Source organism: Salmo trutta, chromosome 36 (assembly GCF_901001165.1).
Source record: "Salmo trutta chromosome 36, fSalTru1.1, whole genome shotgun sequence".
Classification (NCBI taxonomy): domain Eukaryota; kingdom Metazoa; phylum Chordata; class Actinopteri; order Salmoniformes; family Salmonidae; genus Salmo; species Salmo trutta.
In genome coordinates this window covers 14,647,883-14,669,788 of record NC_042992.1, presented here as the reverse complement: position 1 = coordinate 14,669,788, position 21,906 = coordinate 14,647,883, and the positions used below count along the sequence as shown (strand labels likewise).

At 41.4% G+C, this 21,906-nt stretch overlaps 2 protein-coding genes across 4 annotated transcripts in view; both read left to right on the top strand.

Moving 5' to 3' along the window:
* The window catches only part of vps28 (VPS28 subunit of ESCRT-I), a 5,919-nt gene extending 756 nt beyond the window's left edge, over nucleotides 1-5,163 (top strand). For 2 of the 3 annotated variants that reach the window (XM_029734767.1, XM_029734766.1), the window contains exons 2-10: nucleotides 661-726; nucleotides 1,567-1,595; nucleotides 1,770-1,807; nucleotides 1,903-1,992; nucleotides 2,187-2,292; nucleotides 2,497-2,598; nucleotides 3,059-3,112; nucleotides 3,446-3,537; nucleotides 3,986-4,191. In XM_029734767.1, the coding sequence (XP_029590627.1) occupies nucleotides 687-726; nucleotides 1,567-1,595; nucleotides 1,770-1,807; nucleotides 1,903-1,992; nucleotides 2,187-2,292; nucleotides 2,497-2,598; nucleotides 3,059-3,112; nucleotides 3,446-3,537; nucleotides 3,986-4,106 (672 nt within the window). In that variant the 5' untranslated portion in view covers nucleotides 661-686 and the 3' untranslated portion in view covers nucleotides 4,107-4,191. Of the gene's footprint in view, nucleotides 57-660; nucleotides 727-1,566; nucleotides 1,596-1,769; nucleotides 1,808-1,902; nucleotides 1,993-2,186; nucleotides 2,293-2,496; nucleotides 2,599-3,058; nucleotides 3,113-3,445; nucleotides 3,538-3,985 lie in introns of all 3 variants that reach the window. The other variant, XM_029734768.1, reaches the window with a different exon arrangement.
* Nucleotides 5,164-5,323: 160 nt separating this feature from the next.
* mapk15 (mitogen-activated protein kinase 15) lies at nucleotides 5,324-20,655 on the top strand. Its single transcript, XM_029734765.1, has 15 exons — nucleotides 5,324-5,459; nucleotides 5,716-5,855; nucleotides 7,045-7,143; nucleotides 9,028-9,057; nucleotides 14,329-14,419; nucleotides 15,128-15,258; nucleotides 15,439-15,602; nucleotides 15,826-15,965; nucleotides 16,126-16,183; nucleotides 16,544-16,681; nucleotides 17,145-17,250; nucleotides 17,478-17,823; nucleotides 17,937-18,070; nucleotides 19,634-19,786; nucleotides 20,096-20,655. The coding sequence occupies exons 2-15, from the start codon at nucleotides 5,787-5,789 to the stop codon at nucleotides 20,288-20,290; spliced, it is 1,854 nt and encodes a 617-aa protein (XP_029590625.1). The 5' UTR covers nucleotides 5,324-5,459; nucleotides 5,716-5,786; the 3' UTR covers nucleotides 20,291-20,655.
* The last annotated feature ends 1,251 nt before the right edge of the window (nucleotides 20,656-21,906 follow it).

The window sequence follows — 21,906 nt, the reverse complement described above, 5'->3', positions numbered from 1 at the left end:
TTTACACCATAGACCGTGAACGGTTTACACTGATGTCACTTCAGTTTGCCAAGGGGGTGAGTGGAATATTCCTAGCAAATGTTGATTTATTATTCAGATATTGGTCGGGTAACATGTGTATACGATATGAGTCGCCGTACCAGCGATACCGTGAATTGTCCTCACTTAGCCATCCAATATAATGTGTCCTTAAGTGTTTGTTTAGGCTAAATAAATCACAAAGGAAACGCTAACTAGCTAACGTTAGCTATTTAGCTAGCTTATTTTTCATAAAGGATCTCATCACTTTTGAATGTTGTTGTTGATATCTATTTATCTTGTCATGGACCTTGCCAATATATGTAATGAGATGAATTCACCACTAATTTAGCAACATGTAGTTAGCTAGCTAAGCTACATTACGTGTTTTTAATCCAAGAGAGGTCTTCTTCCTGCTTTTCTTCTCTCTTGCTATAGTGACAGTAGCTAGCTAACATGACAGATCTGTAACGTTACAGCCACACTTTAGTCAATTAATTTACTTTGATATGTATTTTAATTGGCGGTTGTTCACTTACTGATGTCATCCTCCAACTCTTAGCTATTGGTTTGTCTAACCTTCCTATACTGCAGCTGAAGAATTTGAAATAGATTTGTGTTAACATGTATTACTTTTAATAGATCAAGTTGTGAGAGCAGCATTCACCATGTTTCACGGAATACCTGTCACGGGAGGTATGGGAGGAGGTAAGTTGGTCCTTTGTAGCTCAGTTGGTAGAGCATGGCACTTGCAATGGCAGAGTATTGGGTTCGATTCCCGGGACCACCCATACGTAAAATGTATGCACGCATGACTTATCGCTTTGGATAAAAGTGTCTGTGAATTGGCATATATTATTATGTATTAAAGGCTTAGTGCAGTCAGAAACACAATTTTCCTATGTTTTATATATCCACACTGAGGTTGGAATAATACTGTGAAATTGTGAAAATTATGATAAAACCCTTTTAGTGTAAGAGCTGTTTGAAAATACCTGAAATTTCTGCCTATTTTGGTGGGAAAAGTTTTGGCCAGTAAATTAGTTAATAGACTAATAAGAAATAGTTCCCAAACTCTGCCAATAACAAAAAAAAATCTGTTTTTGCCTCCCCCCCAGACAGTCCTAGCACAATTATTGCTTGAGAAATTGCTCTTTGTTAAGAAGCAATTTTTTTGTTAGCATTTTAATTGAAAGCAATTGTGATAAGGTACTTAATTGTTACCCATAAATTATTTGATATTGAGATAAAAACTGCTGCATTGGAACTTTTAAGTTTGCCTAGTGGTTAGCGTTGGGCCAGTCACCGAAAGGTTGCTAGATCGAATCCCTGAGCTGACAAGGTAAAAATATGTCGTTCTGCCCCTGGACAAGGCAGTTAACTTACTGTTCCTAGGCCGTCATTGTAAATAAGAATTTGATCTTAACTGACTTTTCTTGTTAAATAAAGGTTAAAATAAAATATGCACTTTAGACATGATCATCAGAAATTTGCTCGTCTTATAAAGCATCTGTGACTGTTATACTTTTATATTTCTCTTCGTTATAGCTCCTGCCAATAAACCTGAATTGTATGAGGTAAGTGGCGTGGAGTTTTGTAGGGTTCGCATAATTGCTTCTTGTGGCATATTTGGTGGAGCTCTTTTAGATATTTAATTTGGCTTTGAGTTTCCTGCTGTTACCTGCTTTTTGTACCTGCATTTTATCAGAAAGAAAAAATAATAGTTTTCTTTTTTTTCTTTTTTTTTTTAGGAAGTAAAATTGTACAAGAATGCAAGAGAACGAGAGAAGTAAGTGAACATTGACTGTAAATTAATAATATAAGCTATTCACAATCCATGTAAGTTAAATGTTAACGTTGAGCGTTGTGCTTGTATTAATCAAGGTTTGACAACATGGCAGAGCTGTTTGCTGTGGTGAAGACACTTCAGGCCCTGGAGAAAGCTTACATCAAAGACTGTGTGACCCCTAATGAGTGAGTTTACACTCTTCACTGGTTGTGTACGCATGTCATGGACTGTAAATAAAGGTGTGTGTGTGTGTGTGTGTGTGTGTGTGTGTGTGTGTGTGTGTGTGTGTGTGTGTCAAAAAATCTTGTCTGTATGAGGTTGTTTCAACATTAGAGTTTGAAAATCTGTTATGAGATTGATTACTGTGTGTTTCTGTCAGGTACACGGCTGCTTGCTCCAGGCTGCTGGTGCAATACAAGGCTGCTTTCAAACAGGTCCAGGGATCTGACGTGGGTTCTATCGATGACTTCTGCAGGAAGTACAGAGTGAGTTTATATCAGTCACACTGCTTTGAGTAGAGTGCCGGTCTTGCAGATAGAAGATCTAATCCACTCAATGTAACACATAGAGGCTGATCCCAGATGTATATGTGCTTTAGGCAACTCTGCTGAACAATATAACAATATCTGAATATGAGTAAATTGGGTTATACCATATGTTGTTCTCCTCTCCCTTCTCTTTTATGTTAGCTTGACTGCCCGCTAGCTATGGAAAGAATCAAGGAGGATCGACCAATCACCATCAAGGATGACAAGGGCAACCTGAATCGCTGCATTGCAGATATCGTATCGGTAGGTCTCTTTGCCATGCCCATGACATTAAACACTGACTGAGTGATTTCAATCCCAGTGTTCACTTTGGGCTTTTGGCCAACATTGAAGCCTTTTACAGCCCCATATAGATAGAACGCACTTTATTATTCAGTTTCAGTATTAAGTCATTTTCTTAATTTGAATCATTCTCTGGCTCGTCCCAGAACACTGTGTTGGTGCGCCCTTAAGTGCCACAGCAAATTGCATCCCACATCAAACCTGCCAATATCCAACAAGGCCGCTGAACAGAGAGGAACTACTTGATATACTGGCATCATAGGACATATAACGCTCACTCGTTGATAAGCTCGGACTGATTGGACCACACATTTTAAAGAGTATGCTTGTGCTGCAGTAAATTTCAGGTTGCTGACAGATGGTGAAATAGTCAGTCAAACATTATTGTCCTCTGTCTCTGTTTCTCCTCTCTTATCCCCAGCTCTTTATCACTGTGATGGACAAGCTACGTCTGGAGATCCGGGCCATGGATGAGGTAAATAGATCGGACTGAGACAAATGACAATGAACATTAACACATCACCTATAATACGGGCTGGGAAAACCTCAGGGTTCCTATTTATAGGCTACATAGCCCAATTTGGATATTTTGCACATTTATTGGCAAAAGATCTGATTGGTCAAAATACCATTTATTGGCAAAATATCTGATCTGATTGGTCAAAAGACCAATAATTGGGCAAAAGATCAGAATTGGGCTGCCTGTGTAAACGCAGCCATATAACTTGTCAGGTAAAGTGGTTAGGGCCTGGTGTAGTTCCTATGTTTGATTGACTGACTGACTGATTAATTGGTTTGAATTGTTCAGATCCAACCAGACCTGAGAGAGCTGATGGAGACCATGAACAGAATGAGCAACATGCCCCCAGACAATGAGGCCAAGGACAAAGTCAGCCTCTGGTAAAGATGTACCTCATTTACACACATTGAGGGGCTGGTTTCCCGGACACAGCTTAAGCCTAGTCTTAGACTAAGTAGCACATTCAATGGAGAATCCTCATTGACCATGCTCTTTAGACTAGGCTTAATCTGTTTTTGGGAAACCGGCTCTTGTTGTCTAAGAATGACGAAGTATGCTTAACACTAACACCGAGTGGCGCAGCGGTCTAAGGCAATGCATCTCAGTGCTAGAGGTGTCACTACAGACCCTGGTTCGATTCCAGGCTGCATCACAACCGGCCGTGATTGGGAGTCCCATAAGGCGGTGCACAATTGGCCCATCCAGATTAGGGTTTGGCCGGGGTAGGCGGTCATTGTAAATAAGAATTTGTTCTTAACTGACTTGCCTAGTTAAATAAAAATAGTATAGTAATTCAGAAGGTAAAGAGTTGCTTGTTCTCCTCTGTAGGTTGACCACTCTCAGCAGCATGTCAGCCTCTGATGAGCTGGACGACTCCCAGGTTCGCCAGATGCTGTTTGACCTGGAGTCAGCCTACAACGCCTTCAACCGCTTCTTACACTCCTCCTAATCTACCCACATCATCCAGGACTGTTGTCACCTTTCTTATATCATTGTACAACCCCTTCCTCCTCTCCTCTCTACATGTCTCCAAAGTCATCACCCCTATTTGTGCTTTGTATTATTCCATTGAATAGTATATTTTTTTCCCCTCCCACTTTGGTACAGTATCTATCTTCTCCTTTGAACTCTAACCTAGACTCATGGCAGCATCCAGTGCTGTGGCCTTGCCTAGTGGGGTGGTCTTCCTGTTCAGTTGGACGCCTTGTTGAGTTGTAGTTCTCCAGCCTGAGTGACGGTGTACTGTGTTAAGGCTGCTTGTATCAGCCTGCATTCTTGAATCTACGTAGAACCATGTTTACTACTGGCTTTGACATATCAACACAAGGCCCAGTGAGTCTGATCCCTTTATAAGTCACTTTAGCTGAAGATGAGACATAAAACATGTAAAAAAATGAAAAGTGACCTGAGGTGGTACATTTGGTTGGCTTGATTAGGGATGGAGAATCCCTTGACAAGTGATGGAAATAACATTTAGAAAAGAACAAACTGCAATTTTTGGGTGAAATCCAGTATATTGCTGTTCCCCATCTGCACTCCGAGACAGTCCAATAACTTGTGTAGAGGTTATTACTTTAACTCCAGTTGTAACAGATGGTTAGGTTAACTTGGTGGGCCTTTAAATAGTTATGAGTTGTATGTAATGCACCCTTATTGATGATTATGTTGAAACACTCTGGTGAAGGAAATGTGGCTGTTGTCTATGGCTTTGTTTTTCTCATTTGATTTGAGTAAAATATTATAGTAGTACTACTACTTCAGTTAATGTGCATAATTAAGCTTTTCTTTAGATGTGAGGGTTTGGCCACATCAGGTGGGCAATGGAGACAGGTGGATTCATAGAATTCCCTCTTCATTTTGGGATGCTGACTAAATGTGTTTCACCCCTCAATTATAATTAGGGAGAGCATATTTATTAAGATTTATCATTGTAAATAATGCAACTTTGAATTTAAAAAAGCATGTAACATCTTTTTTAGAAATAAAAATAAAAAATCTACCTCCAACTTTGGTGTCTGCCTTTTATCACGTTTTAACATTTGTGTGAATTATATGGTTATTCATTGCACATTTTGCTTTGTATCTTGGACACATTTATGAGACTCGTCGGTTCAGAAAATAAAGAATGCGGCTCCTTTAAAAGCGGTCTGAATGGGTTCAGCAGCAAAGATGCGTCTCCAGGACAACAAACAATTACAAAAAGAACCCGATATGCTTTTTTTCTGTCCAGCAGCAAACCACTATCGGCTGTCACTGACATCCTTGAACCTGACATTTTCAGTGCTTTCAAAGAAGACCATGGGTAATTTTATTTTAGGGATATATTTGTGAATGAATGTATCGGTGGGCAACGACTGTGATTGATCGGTAACCATTCAACATTAGCTCAGAAGTTCAAAGGGGCTAGCTCGCATGCTGCTAAACAACATAGCTAGCTAAAATCACGTGTTTTATATTTAACTAATTCAAACGAAAGGGTGTGAAGATACCAGCTCCAAGAAGTTGATACCTTGAATCACATGTTTTCAGAACGTTCATCATCAAACGTTTCTTCGCAGAATTTCAACTTGGGGCTGAGACTGTTACATTGTAATTAAGGCATGAGAAACATCTAAACAAAGAAATAAGGATGAACGTCACAGAGGTGGAGGATCATATTTCTATGAAATATGAAATACAAAGAAGACTTGGAAAGGGGGTAAGTAATATAGGTTGTCTCCTGTTTTTATAGTCTGTGAAAAGTTGTTTGTTGGGAAGAAGGTCGAACTTATGAATGACAGCTGTATTGCTCACTGCTGTCAAACAATAATGGTAGCTACAAAAACAAGTAGTTGTGTACGTTTTCTGTCGCTTTTGAAAATGTATTTTAAATGAATAATCAATAAATTACTCTCAATTGCACACATTGCTACATTTCACTTTCCTCCCCAGTCTTTCCTTTAAGAAAAATTCTTACAATTCCCCAGAATTAAAGTTCCTTTGAATAATGATGTCATAAGCTAGAGGATTGTCTACTTTTTCAGAACAAGCTGTTTCTTTCAGCCAGATCAGTAGACTTTGATACTAGGGAAATAGAAAAATCAGTGACTTCAGAGTCCAAAGCTTTTGTTTTGTTTTTCCCCAGACAGACATAGAATAATGGAATCCCTGCCTTCATTCCCCTTGACAAACCAAGAAGAGAGTCTCTCCCCATGTGTTATAAGAATCATGGAGGCTAGATCTATCTCTGAACTGTATAGTGCAAGGTGGTAAACCTGGGACACTGTTGAGTCATGTAGATACATCATACAAATGCTAACTAATCTTCCCTTGAGGGGAGGTCAATGGTCATATTACACTTGTTAACAGTTAACTACAGTTTCATTTTACCCAAGAAAATAATGTGTGTTTAGCCACTATTCCTAGGTTACAATACCAAGAATACCATTCATAAGTTCCAAGACAGTAATTTGTCAAAAATATGTAAGAAAGTCTCCCTTGACAACCCCTATTTCCCCAGTTTTCGTTCCATCTGATAATATTAAAGTAAACCTTGCTTTGCTTTTTAAGCAGGAAGTCATTGACGCCAGGTGGGACTGGCCACAGAGGGACCAGTGTCTAGTGAACCTGATCATGTGTTCTCTCAGCTCAGCACTGGGCTGTCTGTCGGGGGACCCATTGTCATAACCAGTCACCTCTCCTCGATGTGCTGCTGACTCTAAAAGTGCTTAGTAATCTCTCCCTAAAACGCTTTGTCTTTCCTTACTCTCCACTCTACTTCGCTGTCTGTTTTCATATTGTGATTTCAGTTTCTCTTAGGGCTCAACTACAGTCTTGTGGCAGTTTGTTTAACCTTTAATCCTTATAATGATTCACTAACAGTTTTATATTTCTTTATCTGTGTCCAGGCATATGGGATTGTATGGAAGGCTGTGGACAGGCAGACAGGAGAAGTTGTGGCTGTTAAGAAAATATTTGATGCCTTCAGGAATAGGACTGATGCCCAGGTTTGTGATACATGATGATATTGGTCATTGACATTGTCTGCCACTAACTAGGTGTTGCTACAGAGGTATAACCTTAATACTGTATATGTTGTGCAGGTTTGTGGAGCGTACCAAAGAAGACTCTGTTCAACAACCTTGACTATATCTAATTATACAGTGAGGGAAAAAGTATTTGATCCCCTGCTGATTTTGTACGTTTGCCCACTTACAAAGAAATGATCAGTCTATAATTTTAATGGTAGGTTTATTTGAACAGTGAAAGACAGAATAACAACAAAAAAATCCTGAAAAATTCATGTAAAAAATGTTATAAATTGATTTGCATTTTAATGGGGGAAATAAGTATTTGACCCCTCTGCAAAACATGACTTAGTACTTGGTGGCAAAACCCTTGTTGGCAATCACAGAGGTCAGACGTTTCTTGTAGTTGGCCACCAGGTTTGCACACATCTCAGGAGGGATTTTGTCCCACTCCTCTTTGCAGATCTTCTCCAAGTTATTAAGGTTTCGAGGCTGACGTTTGGCAACTCGAACCTTCAGCTCCCTCCACAGATTTTCTATGGGATTAAGGTCTGGAGACTGGCTAGGCCACTCCAGGACCTTAATGTGCTTCTTCTTGAGCCACTCCTTTGTTGCCTTGGCCGTGTGTTTTGGGTCATTGTCAAGCTGGAATACCCATCCACGACCCATTTTCAATGCCCTGGCTGAGGGAAGGAGGTTCTCACCCAAAATTTGACGGTACATGGCCCCGTCCATCGTCCCTTTGATGCGGTGAAGTTGTCCTGTCCCCTTAGCAGAAAAGCACCCCCAAAGCATAATGTTTCCACCTCCATGTTTGACGGTGGGGATGGGGTTCTTGGGGTCACAGGCAGCATTCCTCCTCCTCCAAACACGGCGAGTTGAGTTGATTCCAAAGAGCTCCATTTTGGTCTCATCTGACCACAACACTTTCACCCAGTTGTCCTCTGAATCATTCAGATGTTCATTGGCAAACTTCAGACGGGCATGTATATGTGCTTTCTTGAGCAGGGGGACCTTGCAGGCGCTGCAGGATTTCAGTCCTTCACGGCGTAGTGTGTTACCAATTGTTTTCTTGGTGACTATGGTCCCAGCCTTGAGATCATTGACAAGATCCTCCCGTGTAGTTCTGGGCTGATTCCTCACCGTTCTCATGATCATTGCAACTCCACGAGGTGAGATCTTGCATGGAGCCCCAGGCCGAGGGAGATTGACAGTTCTTTTGTGTTTCTTCCATTTGCGAATAATCGCACCAACTGTTGTCACCTTCTCACCAAGCTGCTTGGTGATGGTCTTGTAGCCCATTCCAGCCTTGTGTAGGTCTACAATCTTGTCCCTGACATCCTTGGAGAGCTCTTTGGTCTTGGCCATGGTGGAGAGTTTGGAATCTGATTGATTGATTGCTTCTGTGGACAGGTGTCTTTTATACAGGTAACAAGCTGAGATTAGGAGCACTCCCTTTAAGAGTGTGCTTCTAATCTCAGCTCGTTACCTGTATAAAAGACACCTGGGAGCCAGAAATCTTTCTGATTGAGAGGGGTCAAATACTTATTTCCCTCAGTAAAATCCAAATCAATTTATAACATTTTTGACATGCGTTTTTCTGGATATTTTTGTTGTTATTCTGTCTCTCACTGTTCAAATAAACCTACCATTAAAATTATAGACTGATCATTTCTTTGTCAGTGGGCAAACGTACAAAATCAGCAGGGGATCAAATACTTTTTTACCTCACTGTCATTTTATGGAAATACTGTAACAGCCAGGGGTTCTCAAACAGCTAGTGTATTATTTTTGTTGTTGTTGTTGATGATTAAATAGATTGTCAATTAAGATTGACTCGTCACAATGTTTTTTTCTCTACAGCGGACATTCAGAGAAATAATGTTTCTTCAGGTAAGAATGAATACCGATATCAGTTAGTGTAACAGTGTCGCTTACGTCCCTCTCCTTTCCCCAACCTGGGCTCGAACCATGGACCATCTGAACACATCAACAACTGCCTCCCACAAAGCATCGTTATCTATCGCTCTGCAAAAGCCATGGCCCTTGCAGAGCAAGGGAAACAACTACTTCAAGGTCTCAGAGCAAGTGATGTCACCGATTGAAATGCTAATAGTGCGCACCACTAATTAGCTAGCCATTTCACACCGGTTACATTAACAACAAATGGAAAGTTGAAGTGAGTTTTGTTTGAATGGAGCACAAGCGCAGCCTGTAGCCAGCTCCATAGCCAGAGTGGAATGGTCCTGTTGCTGTGGAAACTGGGGCCGTGCTTGCATACCGTAATGTAAACACCAGATGGCTCCTGCTCTTCAGGAAGAGTCCCTGATGCTGATTAGACCCTGCCAAGTGTTGAACTGGTGTATCTAAAGTTGTGAATAACATGGGCAAGCTAGAACCAAAAATCTCATGTGAACATAGTCTGTCCACGAGAGATTATGGATAACAAAATGGACACTAAAATGTTTGACATGGTTTTTCAATGAATGTGTAAACTGATCATTCCCTATGCTAATGAGATAGAGACGGTTCTGTTTAGTTATTCTATAGATGAGCAGAAGCCTCAGTCTGGGGGGTGGGGTGTGCCATATGTAAGCTAACATATGGAATTATTTTAAGATGGTGGATAATTTAGCTATTTGATTTAGAATTTTAGGACCCCTGTCAGTATTAAACAAATATATACAAAAATTGGTTTGAGAAAATATAGAATTTGGCCTTTACTACTATAGCCCATAGAAGCACATTGAATAACACATTCATAAATGGCAAAACACACAGTCAAAAAGAAGATATAAGAAAGCTCAGGAAGCATTTTAGTTTTTTGGACACATATTTAAGCCTTCTTTTTTATTTGCACAAAACTACCTCCATAAAAAAATTATAACCAGTACCAGGTTACCTTTTTAATTTTTCTAGGCAAGTCAGTTAAGAACAAATTCTTATTTACAATGACAGCCTACCCCAGACGATGCTGGGCCAATTGTGCACTGCCCTATGGGACTCCCAAACACTCCGGTTGTCATGCAGCCTGGAATCCAACCAGGGTCTGCAGTGACGCCTCTACCACTGAGATGCAGTGCCTTAGACCGCTGCGCCACTCGGTAGCCCAACCTTCAGACGAGTCCCGTGACACTTGTGGGGTTCGCACAGCAAAACGGAGAACTCCATCGTGTTCATGGGAATCTCATCTTTCCATATAGTGGTTCGTTATTAGTTAAGCCAATCCGTTCGGACACTACAGATGTTTTAGTGAGAAGACCGATTTTCGGAATGTCTCGTGGTCTGACAAACACCGCTGTAGCCTGGCCACCTTCCACCAGTGGTGGAAAAAGTACCCTAATTGTCATAATTGAGTAAAAGTAAAGATACCTTAATAGAAAATGACTGAAGTAAAAGTGAAAATCACCCAGTAAAATAGTACTTGAGTAAAAGTCAAAAGGTTTTGGGGTTTTAAATATACTTAAGTATCAAAAGTAAATGTAATCGTTAAAATGTACTTAAGTATCAAAAGTAAAAGTATATATATATTTTTTAACGGTTAGCCAGGGGCACACGCCAACACTCAGACATAATTTACAAACTATGCATTTGTGTTTAGTGAGTCCCCCAGATAAGAGGCAGTAGACCAGGGTTGTTTTCTTGGTAAGTGTGTGAATTTGACCATTTTCCTTCCTGCTAAGCATTCAAAATTGAACAAGTACTTTTGGGTGTCACGGAAAATGTATGGAGTAAAAAGTATATTATTTTCATTAGGAATGTAGTGAAGTAAAAGTTGTAAAAAATATAAATAGATATCCCCCCAAAAACTACTTAAGTAGTACTTTAAAGTATTTCTACTTAAGTACTTTACACTACTGCCGTCCACCTCAGATGCAGAAGGCCGACATAGGTAGATGCAGTGGAATGAGACGCAGCCCATGCAAAAAAATATATAGTTCTAGTTTAAACAGATGGATGTTGATGGGAGATTTTTTTTCTTATGTTATTTTGATTGATGCACGGGTGTGTCAATAGACTCTTAAGGATATTTAAAGAGACTACTAACAGTATTGGGGAAAGTTTGCTGTGTGATTTTGGTGCTTAGTTAATCATTCAGATGGTTACCATATATTCTGACCTCATGAAAGTGGATAGAAAACTGGTCACACGGGACAAGCAAACAGTGTAGTCCGCTTTTATCGGTCTCCAGTCTCCACCATCCACTCCAGCCAGGGAAAACAGATGCCAGGGCCTTAAGCTGTGTGTGTGTCCATAATAAGGCTATTACTACCTCCCACAGAAACACTGGCACCCCAGTCTCTGGATGGTTTACATTACATAGCATTTCAACATTGACCCATTCCAACACCACCTAGACTGTTATGTCACTATCCCTAAGAAGATTCTCCCATAGTAGTCAAACCAAATCACATTTTATTTGTCACATGCACCAAATACAACAGGTGTAGACTTTACCATCAAATGCTTACTTACAAGCCCTTAACCAACAATGCAGTTTTAAGAAAATGGAGTTAAGAAAATATTTACTAAATAAACTAAAGTAAAAAAAAAAAACATTAAAAAAAAGTAACAATAAAATAACAATAATGAGGCTATATACAGGGGGTACTGGTAGCGAGTCAATGTGCGGTAATACAGATTAATCGAGGTAATTTGTACATGTAGGTAGGAGTAAAGTGACTATGTATAGATTATAAACAGCGAGTTGCAGCAGTGTAAAATGGCCACCGGTCAATGTAAATAGTCCGGTGGCCATTTGATTAATTGTTCAGCAGTCTTATGGCTTAGGGGTAGAAGCTGTTAAGGAGCCTTTTGGACCAAGACGTGGCACTCTGGTACCGCTTGCCTTGTGGTAGCAGAGAGAACAGCCTATTACTTTGGTGACTGGAGTCTTAGACATTTTTTTAGGCCTTCCTCTGACACCACCTAGTATACACAATACCAGTCAAAAGTTTGGACACACCTACGCATTCAAGGGTTTTTCTTCATTTTGACTATTTTCTACATTGTAAAATAATAGTAAAGACATCAAAACTATGAAATAACACATATGGAATCATGTAGTTGTCACGGTTGTCGTCTGGAATGGAGGACCAAAACGCAGCAGGAATGTGGATGCTCATCTTGATATTTATTTAGACCAAGAAAACACCAAAACAACAAAGACCGAACGATCAACAAAACAGTCTTGTAATGCTCACACACGCAAAACAAGAAACAATCTCTCACAAACACTAAACCAAACACATACCCATATATAGGACTCTCAATCAGAGGCAACGAGAAAGCACCTGCCTCCAATTGAGAGTCCAACCCCCCATTAACCTAAACATAGAGATACAACTAACTAGACTAAACATAGAAACAAGGAACAGTGCCCAAAAACCCCGGAATACATAAATCAAATACACCTCTACCAAAAACACCACCCCGAACCACATTAAACAAATACCCTCTGCCACGTCCTGACCAAACTACAATAACAAATAACCCTTATACTGGTCAGGACGTGACAGTAGTAACCAAAAAAGTCTTAAACAAATCCAAATATATTTTCGATTTTAGATTCTTCAAAGTAGCCACCCTTTTACCGGTTAGAACCAAAAATCTCAAATTTGGACTCATCAAAGGACAGATTTCCACCGGTCTAATGCCCATTTCTCGTGTTTCTTGGTTCAAGCAAGTCTCTTCTTCTTACTGGTGTCCTTTAGTAGAGGTTTCTTTGCAGCAATTTGACCATGAAGGCCTGATTCACACAGTCTCCTCTGAACAGTTGATGTTGAGATATGTATGTTACTTGAACTCTGTGAAGCATTTATTTGGGCTGCAATCTGAGGTGCAGTTAAATCTAATGAACTTGTCCTCTGCAGCAGAGGTAATTCTGGGTCTTCCTTTCCTGTGGCGGTGCTCATGAGATCCAGTTTCATCATAGTGATTGATGGTTTTTGCGACTGCACTTGAAGAAACGTTCAAAGTTCTTGAAATTTTGCAGACTGACTGACCTTCATGTCTTAAAGTAATGATGGACTGTCGTTTCTCTTTGCTTATTTGAGCTGTTCTTGCCATAATATGGACTTGGTCTTTCACCAAATAGGGCTATCTTCTGTATGCCACCCCTACCTTGTCACAACACAACTGATTGGCTCAAACGCATTAAGAAGGAAAGAAATTCCACAAATTAATGTTCAACAAGGCGCACCTGTTAATTGAAATGCATTCCAGGTGACTGCCCTCATGAAGCCCTGGGCTCCCGAGTGGCGCAGCAGTCTAAGGCACTGCATCTCATTGCTAGAAGCGTCATTACAGACCCTGATTCAATTCCAGGCTGTATCACAACTGAGCGTGATTGGGAGTCCCATAGCGCAGCGCACAATTGGTCCAGCGTTGTCCGGATTAGGGTTTGGCCAGGGTAGGCTGTCATCGTAAATAAGAATTTGTTCTTAACTGACTTGCCTTGTTAAATAAAGGTTATATAAAAAATAAATAGAAAGCCTGTTGAGAGAATGCCAAGAGTGTGCAAATCTGTCATCAAGGCAAAGGGTGGCTACTTTGAAGAATCTCAAATATATTTTGATTTGTTTAACACTTTTTTGGTTACTACATGATTCTGTATGTGTTATTTCATAGTTTTGATGTCTTCGCTATTATTCTACAATGTAGAAAATAGTAAAAATAAAGAAAAGCCCACAAATGAGTAGGTGTGTCCAAACTTTTGACTGGTACTGTAGGTCCTGGAAGGCAGGAAGGTTGGCCCAAGTGATGTACTGGGCTGTACGCACTACCCTCTGTAGTGCCTTGTGGTTGGATGCCGAGCAGTTGCCATACCAGGCGGTGATGCAACCGGTCAGTATGCTCTCGATGGTGCAGCTGTAGAACTTTTTGAGGATCTGGGGATCCATGCCAAATCTTTTGTCTCCTGAGGGGGAAAAGGTGTTGTTGTGCCCTCTTCACAACTTTCTTGGTGTGTTTGGACCATGAAAGTTTGTTAGTGATGTGGACACCAAGGAACTTGAAACTCTCTACCCGCTCCACTACAGCCCCTTCAATGTGAATGGGGGTGTGTTCGGTCATAACATTGTTTTAATTAATTTACGGTGGTTTTTGAGGACTGTGTGTGCGTGCATGTGTCTTTTTCAAACAGTTATGTATTTTTCCCTGCAGGAGTTTGGAGATCATGCCAACATCGTCAAACTGCTGAACGTCATCAGAGCTCAAAATGACAACGATATTTACCTGGTCTTTGAATACATGGGTGAGGACTCTTATGTGGATTGTCTATTGACATCCATTTTGAATCTTCTGTCGGTTGACTTCAGGATTGTGGTGATTTGTGAAATGGTAGCACGCTATATAATATTACATGCCTATTAATAATAACAGATATACATGCAAGATGCTTGCATCGATGACTCTTGATGGTCAAAATCACCCTGATACCCAATAAAAAACATTTTCAGGGCTTTCCCACTGTATTAATTATTTTCCACCTACCTTGTAATAAATTTGATGGGGTCGGCCATTATGAAATAACAACACGGAAAGAATGTAGGCAGTCAGGCAGGCAAGCTGCAAGGTTATGCAGCAGTTTAAACCTGGCACCAGAGGGAGGTGTGAGAGGGGAGGGCTCTTCTCCTCTTGGCTGCCTGCGATGCCTGCTGAGTCCACACATTGGACTGCTCTCAGATCTCTGCAGGCTAATCTCTGAGTGTGGGCCAACATCACGGCACATGTTTTCCCTGGCACACCCCACCATGGAAAATGCCTCCTTTGTCCAACCCTGGCTAATTTTGGGGCACTGCAGGAGTGTGCAGATTGTTCATGGGAAACGTGACGTGTCTGGTTTGTTATTCATTGAGTGTTTTATAGAAAGGTGCCATTATTCTGAGTGTGGTATGGATGAATGTTCAATGCTGGATGATTCCTGTTGGTTATTACTGTTTTTACCACCTGTGTGTTGCAGACACCGACCTGCATGCGGTGATAAAGAAAGGCAACCTGCTGAAAGACATCCATAAACGCTATATCATGCATCAACTCCTTAAGGCCACCAAATACATGCACTCAGGCAATGTCATCCACAGAGACCAGAAGGTACAGTAGAATGTTTAAATTGCCAATGTACTAAGAAGTGTGCATATTGAGAATATGACATTATTGCATTTGCAGATGTGCTGGTGCCACCAGTATGGGTGACGCTATACAATTCTTCTGTTTTTCTGGAGGAAAAATTATTTGGATGACATGATTGAATTTGCTTTCCTCTTCCCACAGCCGTCCAATATTCTGCTTGACACGGATTGCTTTGTGAAGCTGTGTGACTTCGGTTTAGCGAGATCTCTCTACCAGATCCAGGAGGATGCTGGGAACCCGGCGCTGACAGAGTATGTGGCGACGCGGTGGTATAGACCTCCTGAGATCCTGCTGGGCTCCTCAAGGTACACATGCACTGGGACCTGCTGTACCTTTCTCAATAAACTGGGACACTTCTTCAGGCTTGAATACATCTCTGAAAGAGTGAACTGTTTTATTGATTTAGTGTTAACTTGGGTTTCTGATCTAATAATGCACCCAATGGGAAGGTAAGTATTCATGCAGAAACCTGCCGAGAAACCTGTCAGTGCCTGTGAAATCACTGAAATACTTTGATTTCTTCTATAGGTACACAAAGGGTGTAGACATGTGGAGTATAGGCTGTATCCTAGGAGAGATGCTGCTTGGGAAGCCCCTTTTCCCTGGAACCTCCACCATCAACCAGATAGAGAAAATCATGAGTGCCATTCCATACCCTAGCCCAGAGGGTGAGTATTCATTACTGGCTGCACAGTTCACAGACAACTGCTAGTGTGCTATTTGCTTGTTGAGCACTAGTGGTGGAATCAAGCTTTTATGCCCCTAACTCACCAAGTTAACTGACCAACTGATCATTACTTAAGTAATGATATGTGATTTTATTTTCAGACGTACTTTCGATCAGATCTGAGTATGGTGCCTCTGTGATTCAGAGGATGCTACTGAGGTAAGGCATAGCGGAAGTCCTACAGAAGTAAATATGTCTATATAAAGGTGTCTAGACATTTTGAGAGCTTGAGACTATAAGGTTCTATCTGCAGTTTTGTCAAAATTGAGTTATTGATATTGCCTTGTTCTATTCAATGTTATCTACCTATATAGTACTCTAAATACCCCCAATTGATGCTGTTAAGTTCAAAAGAATACAAATTAAAATTTGCTAACACCATTCAAACCAATGAGGGTTCGGAACGTTAAAGCCAATTATCTCATAATCATCTTTTTGCAGATAGAACCATATAGTTGCAAGCTCTTGATTTATTCATAGTGCTGCACTCTGTCTGTATTTGTCTGCCTGCGTGGCCAGGCCCCAGGTGCCTCTAGAGGACCTTCTGCAGCCGTCGGTGCCCCCTGATGCCCTAGACCTGGTGTGTCGCCTGCTGGTGTTCAACCCAGACAAGAGGCTAACCGCTGAGCAGGCCCTGCAGCACCTCTACGTCTCCAGGTAACGTAGGAATCAAATCCAATTTATTTATACAGCACATCTCATACATTAAAATGCAGTGTAATGTGCTTTATACAAGCTTTTATAGGCTATAGGCTGGTTATCAATCGTGTCCAGTCAAATGTATTGTATAACGCCCTTTTTAAATCAGCAGTTTAGAGTAACCCAGGCTAGACCCGAAGGGCAAGGGAAGCTGGTTTGATGACACAATGCTAGAATCCTTTAATGATGTTAATACCGTTCATTTCTGTTATTGGTCTGCATCCCAAATGACACTCTGTTCCCTATATAGTGCACTTCCTTTGACTTGGGCCCTGGTTAAAAGTATTGCACTATGTTGGTTAGTTTTTTGCTTTTACAATGTTACTGAGTAGTGCTAGCCTTGGATTTAACAATTTCGTTATTCTCTATTTGTGTTGTGTTATGTCATAGTCTTTGTGTTTTCCCCTTAATTTCACTGGAGATTCCACAACCCAGACAAGGAGCCAGGTCTGGACCATGCCGTGATCCTGCCTGTGGATGATGATGTCCAGTTGTCGGTGGTTCAGTACCGCAACAAACTGTACAAGGTAATACTGAGGGGAGGCAGGATGATGAACACCTGTCTTGTGTTCTGTGTTTGGTTGGCTTAGGGTAGACCATTACTGCCAATTATTGAACAGTTACTAATAGAGTGTGAAACAAGTTCCTTTCAAGGCATTATGACAATAGACATTTTTATTAATGACTGAAAAAAGGGCAGAGTATCTATAATCAGTCTTCTCTATCCCTCTTTTATCTCTGTCCTGTGGAAAAGATGATTCTAGAGAAGAGGACCCCAAGGAGAATGCTCCGTAATATCCAGCCCAGGCCGAAGAAGAAAGAGGAGCCGGTCTCTCTGTCTGACAGTGGAGACCATGGGAAGGAAAGGCCCAATGGGAAGAACAAAGGCGGTCCGGAGCCAGTCCCAGTGGCTGGTGATGGTGGAGGGGACCTTCGGGTTAAATCCCTTCATGATAAGACTGAACACCAGGCTGCTCGTCCAGTTATCATCATACCCACCCCAGTACCTGTGTCTACCCTGCCGGCCCTGGAGAAGACCAGCCCTGCAGCTAGCCCCGTCATGGGAAAGACTACATATAATCCCATCACACATGTTGCCAGTGAGTACACGAACACACACATATGGTCCCCAACATTCACACACACCTTCACACTTCATACACACAGGCACATTCTTTCTCATGTTATTTTCTCTTCTATTTCTCTCATGCAGATGGTTTTGTTAGAAGTCTGGCTGGACCACCTCACTATTTTCGCTCTGGAACTGCCAGCAGGAAATTGGAGCAACAGACGAGTGATGAAAATGTAACTGTACTGCCAGCAGAGGGCGCTAATGGCAACACTGTTGTAAGTACCACTGTCATAAGAAAAACTGAGTTGTATTAGGAAAAACTCAGGTCCCAAGAAAGAGTTTAGTTACAACAGATGTAACAGATCACGTTAAATACAATACAGCCTGCAACAAGGGAACAATAATCAACAACAATTCAAAAAGATTGTTGGACTTATAGAATAAATCACCCATTTTATTTATATCCTCTTGAGATACATGATGAAATACAATATCTACAGGTAACTGCCAAAATAATGGAAACATTTGAGTAAATGAGGGCTACAAAGTATATTGAAAGCAGGTGCTTCCTGAGTTAATTAAGCAATTCTTTATTTTATTTAAGCCTGGCAAGTCAGTTAAGAACAAGTTCTTATTTACATTGACGGCCTACTGGGGAACAGTGGGTTAACTGCCTTATTCAGGGGCGGAATGACAGATTTTTACCTTGTCAGCTCAGGGATTCGATCCAGCTAGGCTACCTGCCGCCCCAAAATTAACATTGGAATTAACATCCCATCATGCTTAGGGACATGTAAAAAAAAATGCTGGGCCGGCCATTCATTTGGCTATCAAGACTATGTCCCTATAGGATGACAATGTCCCCATCCACAGGGCACGGGGGTGGCAGGTATAGCCTCGAGGTTAGAGCGTTGGGCCAGTAACCCGAAAAATCTGCTGTTTCAAATCCCGAAGCCGACAAGGTGAAAACCTGCCGCTGTGCCCTTGAGCAAGGCATTTACCCCCAATTGCTCAATAGGCGCTTGACAATTGTGACCCTGGTCGTGATCCCACTCCCTGCGGGTGTCTAAGGGGGAGTTGGGATATGCAAAAAACACATTTCCATTACAGACTTGTTACAGGAAAAATATAAGCATCCCCCCAAAACATTATTATGAGTGGTCACTGAATGGTTTGATGAGCATGAAAACGATGTAAACCATATGCCATGGCTGTCTGTCACCAGATCTAAACCCAATTGAACACTTATGGAAAATTCTGGAGTGGCGCCTGAGACAACGCCACCCCAGAAACACAAAATTATGACATTTCTTGTGGAAGAATGGTGTCACATCCCTCCAATAGAGTTCCAGACACTTGTAGAATCTATGCCAAGGTGCATTGAAGCTGTTGTGGCCCAACACCCTATGAAGACACTATGTTTCCTTTATTTTGGAAGTTACCTGTATGTGTGTACGTGATGTGTTTGTGCAGATCATCAGTTTCTCCTCGGTCCTCCTACTAGGACCTTCAGTGATTAGTTGCAGCGTCACTTGTTCATAGCAGAATACAAGAGAATAAACTACACACAATTCCGAACATTCAGACTGACTGCAATCTTCAGCTAGCACCTTGAATGTCTCAAATATAGACTACTGGATAGACAAGCATGTTAGTTGTGTGTATTACAGACAGACTGTGGATTTATGAGCCATTGTGTTGATCACTACGCAGCACAACAAGTTATTTTGAGTGTCCACTGCAAAATATACATGCATGGAGATATTTTTCTGTAATAATTTCTCTCTCTCCCTCTTTTTTGCTCTCTCGCGCTCTCTCTCTTTTTTCCTATCTGTTAGTCTATGGAGCAGATTCTGCAGCGCGGCCGCTCAGCACCTGTCAGCCACAACCGTTCCTTCTCCCTGACCCTCTCCCATCCCCAGAACAACCCGCTGGTCCGCAGAGACGAGCCCTCTGTGTCCTCAGGGATATGTGTCACCTCTGCACGCCTGGTGAGTGGACATTACCCTGCTACTTTAACAAACGCATACTCTATGATCTCATATATTGGTGCTGCTCCCACTATTGAGAAGTCTTAATGTCAATGCCATAAATCATCTTCTGTAATGTGTCCTTTTCCAATGTTTCATTATCACCCTGTTGAGAGCAGGGAACTCAGCTGCCGACTGTGATATGTTTCTACATTGTAGCTTACATTTAGATGTAAAGGACTTGTCCCAAATTCCCCCTCATAAAATGTTGGTCTCCCCCTCTAACCCATATTTTCTCTCCATTTGGTCCTTTTTGGGGGTTAAACAAAGAACCAGCGGTCCCAGTCTCAGACACGAGAGGCACGGCCCCCTCCTCCCAGGTTCAGTAAGAAGGTTTTCCAGAGTAAAGCCAATGTGGCGGCTGCCGGGGATCCCCGTGCCAAACTGGGCAGCTATTCTCAGGCCTATGGCACCATCAACAAGACAGAGCTGGATAACCTTATGAGGTGTCGACACCACCAGTAACCACCACACTATGCTGGATGTATGGGACACTGTCTGACATCAGACGGGCAATAAACAAGGGGACAGGGAACAGGGAGATATAGGCTAGTGGAATGTTTGGGGAGGAAAATATTATTGCGAGACGAAAGTTACGAGTTCAGCAGTACAGATTGGAAGTAACCATGGAGACATGGAAATCCATAGAGCAAAGGTGACAATGATTAAATGCCGTCAACTTAGCCCCACTTCCTTTGTGAAATAATGACTCGCTGGGAAATGGGAACTATAGATCCTTAGCTTAATGTAACTAAATTTGCAAGGGTTTTTACAGTGAAATGCTTTATACTAGAGGACAGCAGATATACCAGTGTAAATATATACAGTACCAGTCAAAAGTTTGGACACACCTACTCATTCAAGTGTTTTTCTTTATTTTTACTATTTTCTACATTGTAGAATAATAGTGAAGACATCACAACTATGAAATAACACATGGAATCATGTAGTAAGCAAAAAAGTGTTAAACAAATCAAAATATATTTTAGATTCTTCAAAGTAGCCACCTTGATGACAGCTTTGCACACGCTTGGCATTCTCTCAACCAACTTCACCTAGAATGTTTTGCTTTTCCAACAGTCTTGAAGGAGTTCCCGCATATGCTGAGCACTTGTTGGCTGCTTTTCCTTCACTCTGCGGTCCAACTCATCCCAAACCATCTCAATTGGGTTGAGGTTGGGTGATTGTGGAGGACAGTTCATCTGATGCAGCACTCCATCACACTCCTTCTTGGTCAAATAGCCCTTACACAGCCTGGAGGTGTGTTGGGCCATTGTCCTGTTGAAAAACAAATTATAGTCCCACTAAGTGCAAACCAGATGGCATGGCGTATCTCTGCAAAATGCTGTGGTAGCCATGCTGTTTAAGTGTGCCTTGAATTCTAAATAAATCACTGACCGTGTCACCAGCAAAGCACCCCCACATCATCACCCATCCTCCTCCATGCTTCATGGTGGGAACCACACATGCAGAGATCATCCGTTCATCTACTCTGCATCTCACAAAGACATGGCGGTTGGAACCAAAAATCTGAAATTTGGACAAATCAGACCAAAGGACAGATTTCCACTGGTCTAATGTCCATTGCTCGTGTTTCTTGGCCTAAGCAAGTCTCTTCTTATTATTGGGGTCCTTTAGTAGTGGTATCTTTGCAGCAATTAACAGTCTCTTCTAAACAGTTGAAATTGAGATGTGTCTGTTCAACTCTGTGAAGCATTTATTTGGGCTGCAATCTGAGGTGCAGTTAACTCCAATGAACTTATCCTCTGCAGCGGAGGTAACTCTGGGTTTTCCTTTCCTGTGGTGGTCCTAATGAGAGCCAGTTTCATCATAGCACTTGATGGTTTTTGCGACTGCACTTGAAGAAACATTCAAAGTTCTTGAAATGTTCCACATTGACTGACCGTCATGTCTTAAAGTAATGGACTGTCGTTTCTCTTTGCTTATTTGAGCTGTTCTTGCCATAATATGGACTTGGTCTTTAAAAAAAATATATATATATTTAACCTTTATTTAACTTGGCAAGTCAGTTAAGAACAAATTCCTATTTACAATGACGGCCTACACCGGCCAAACCCGGA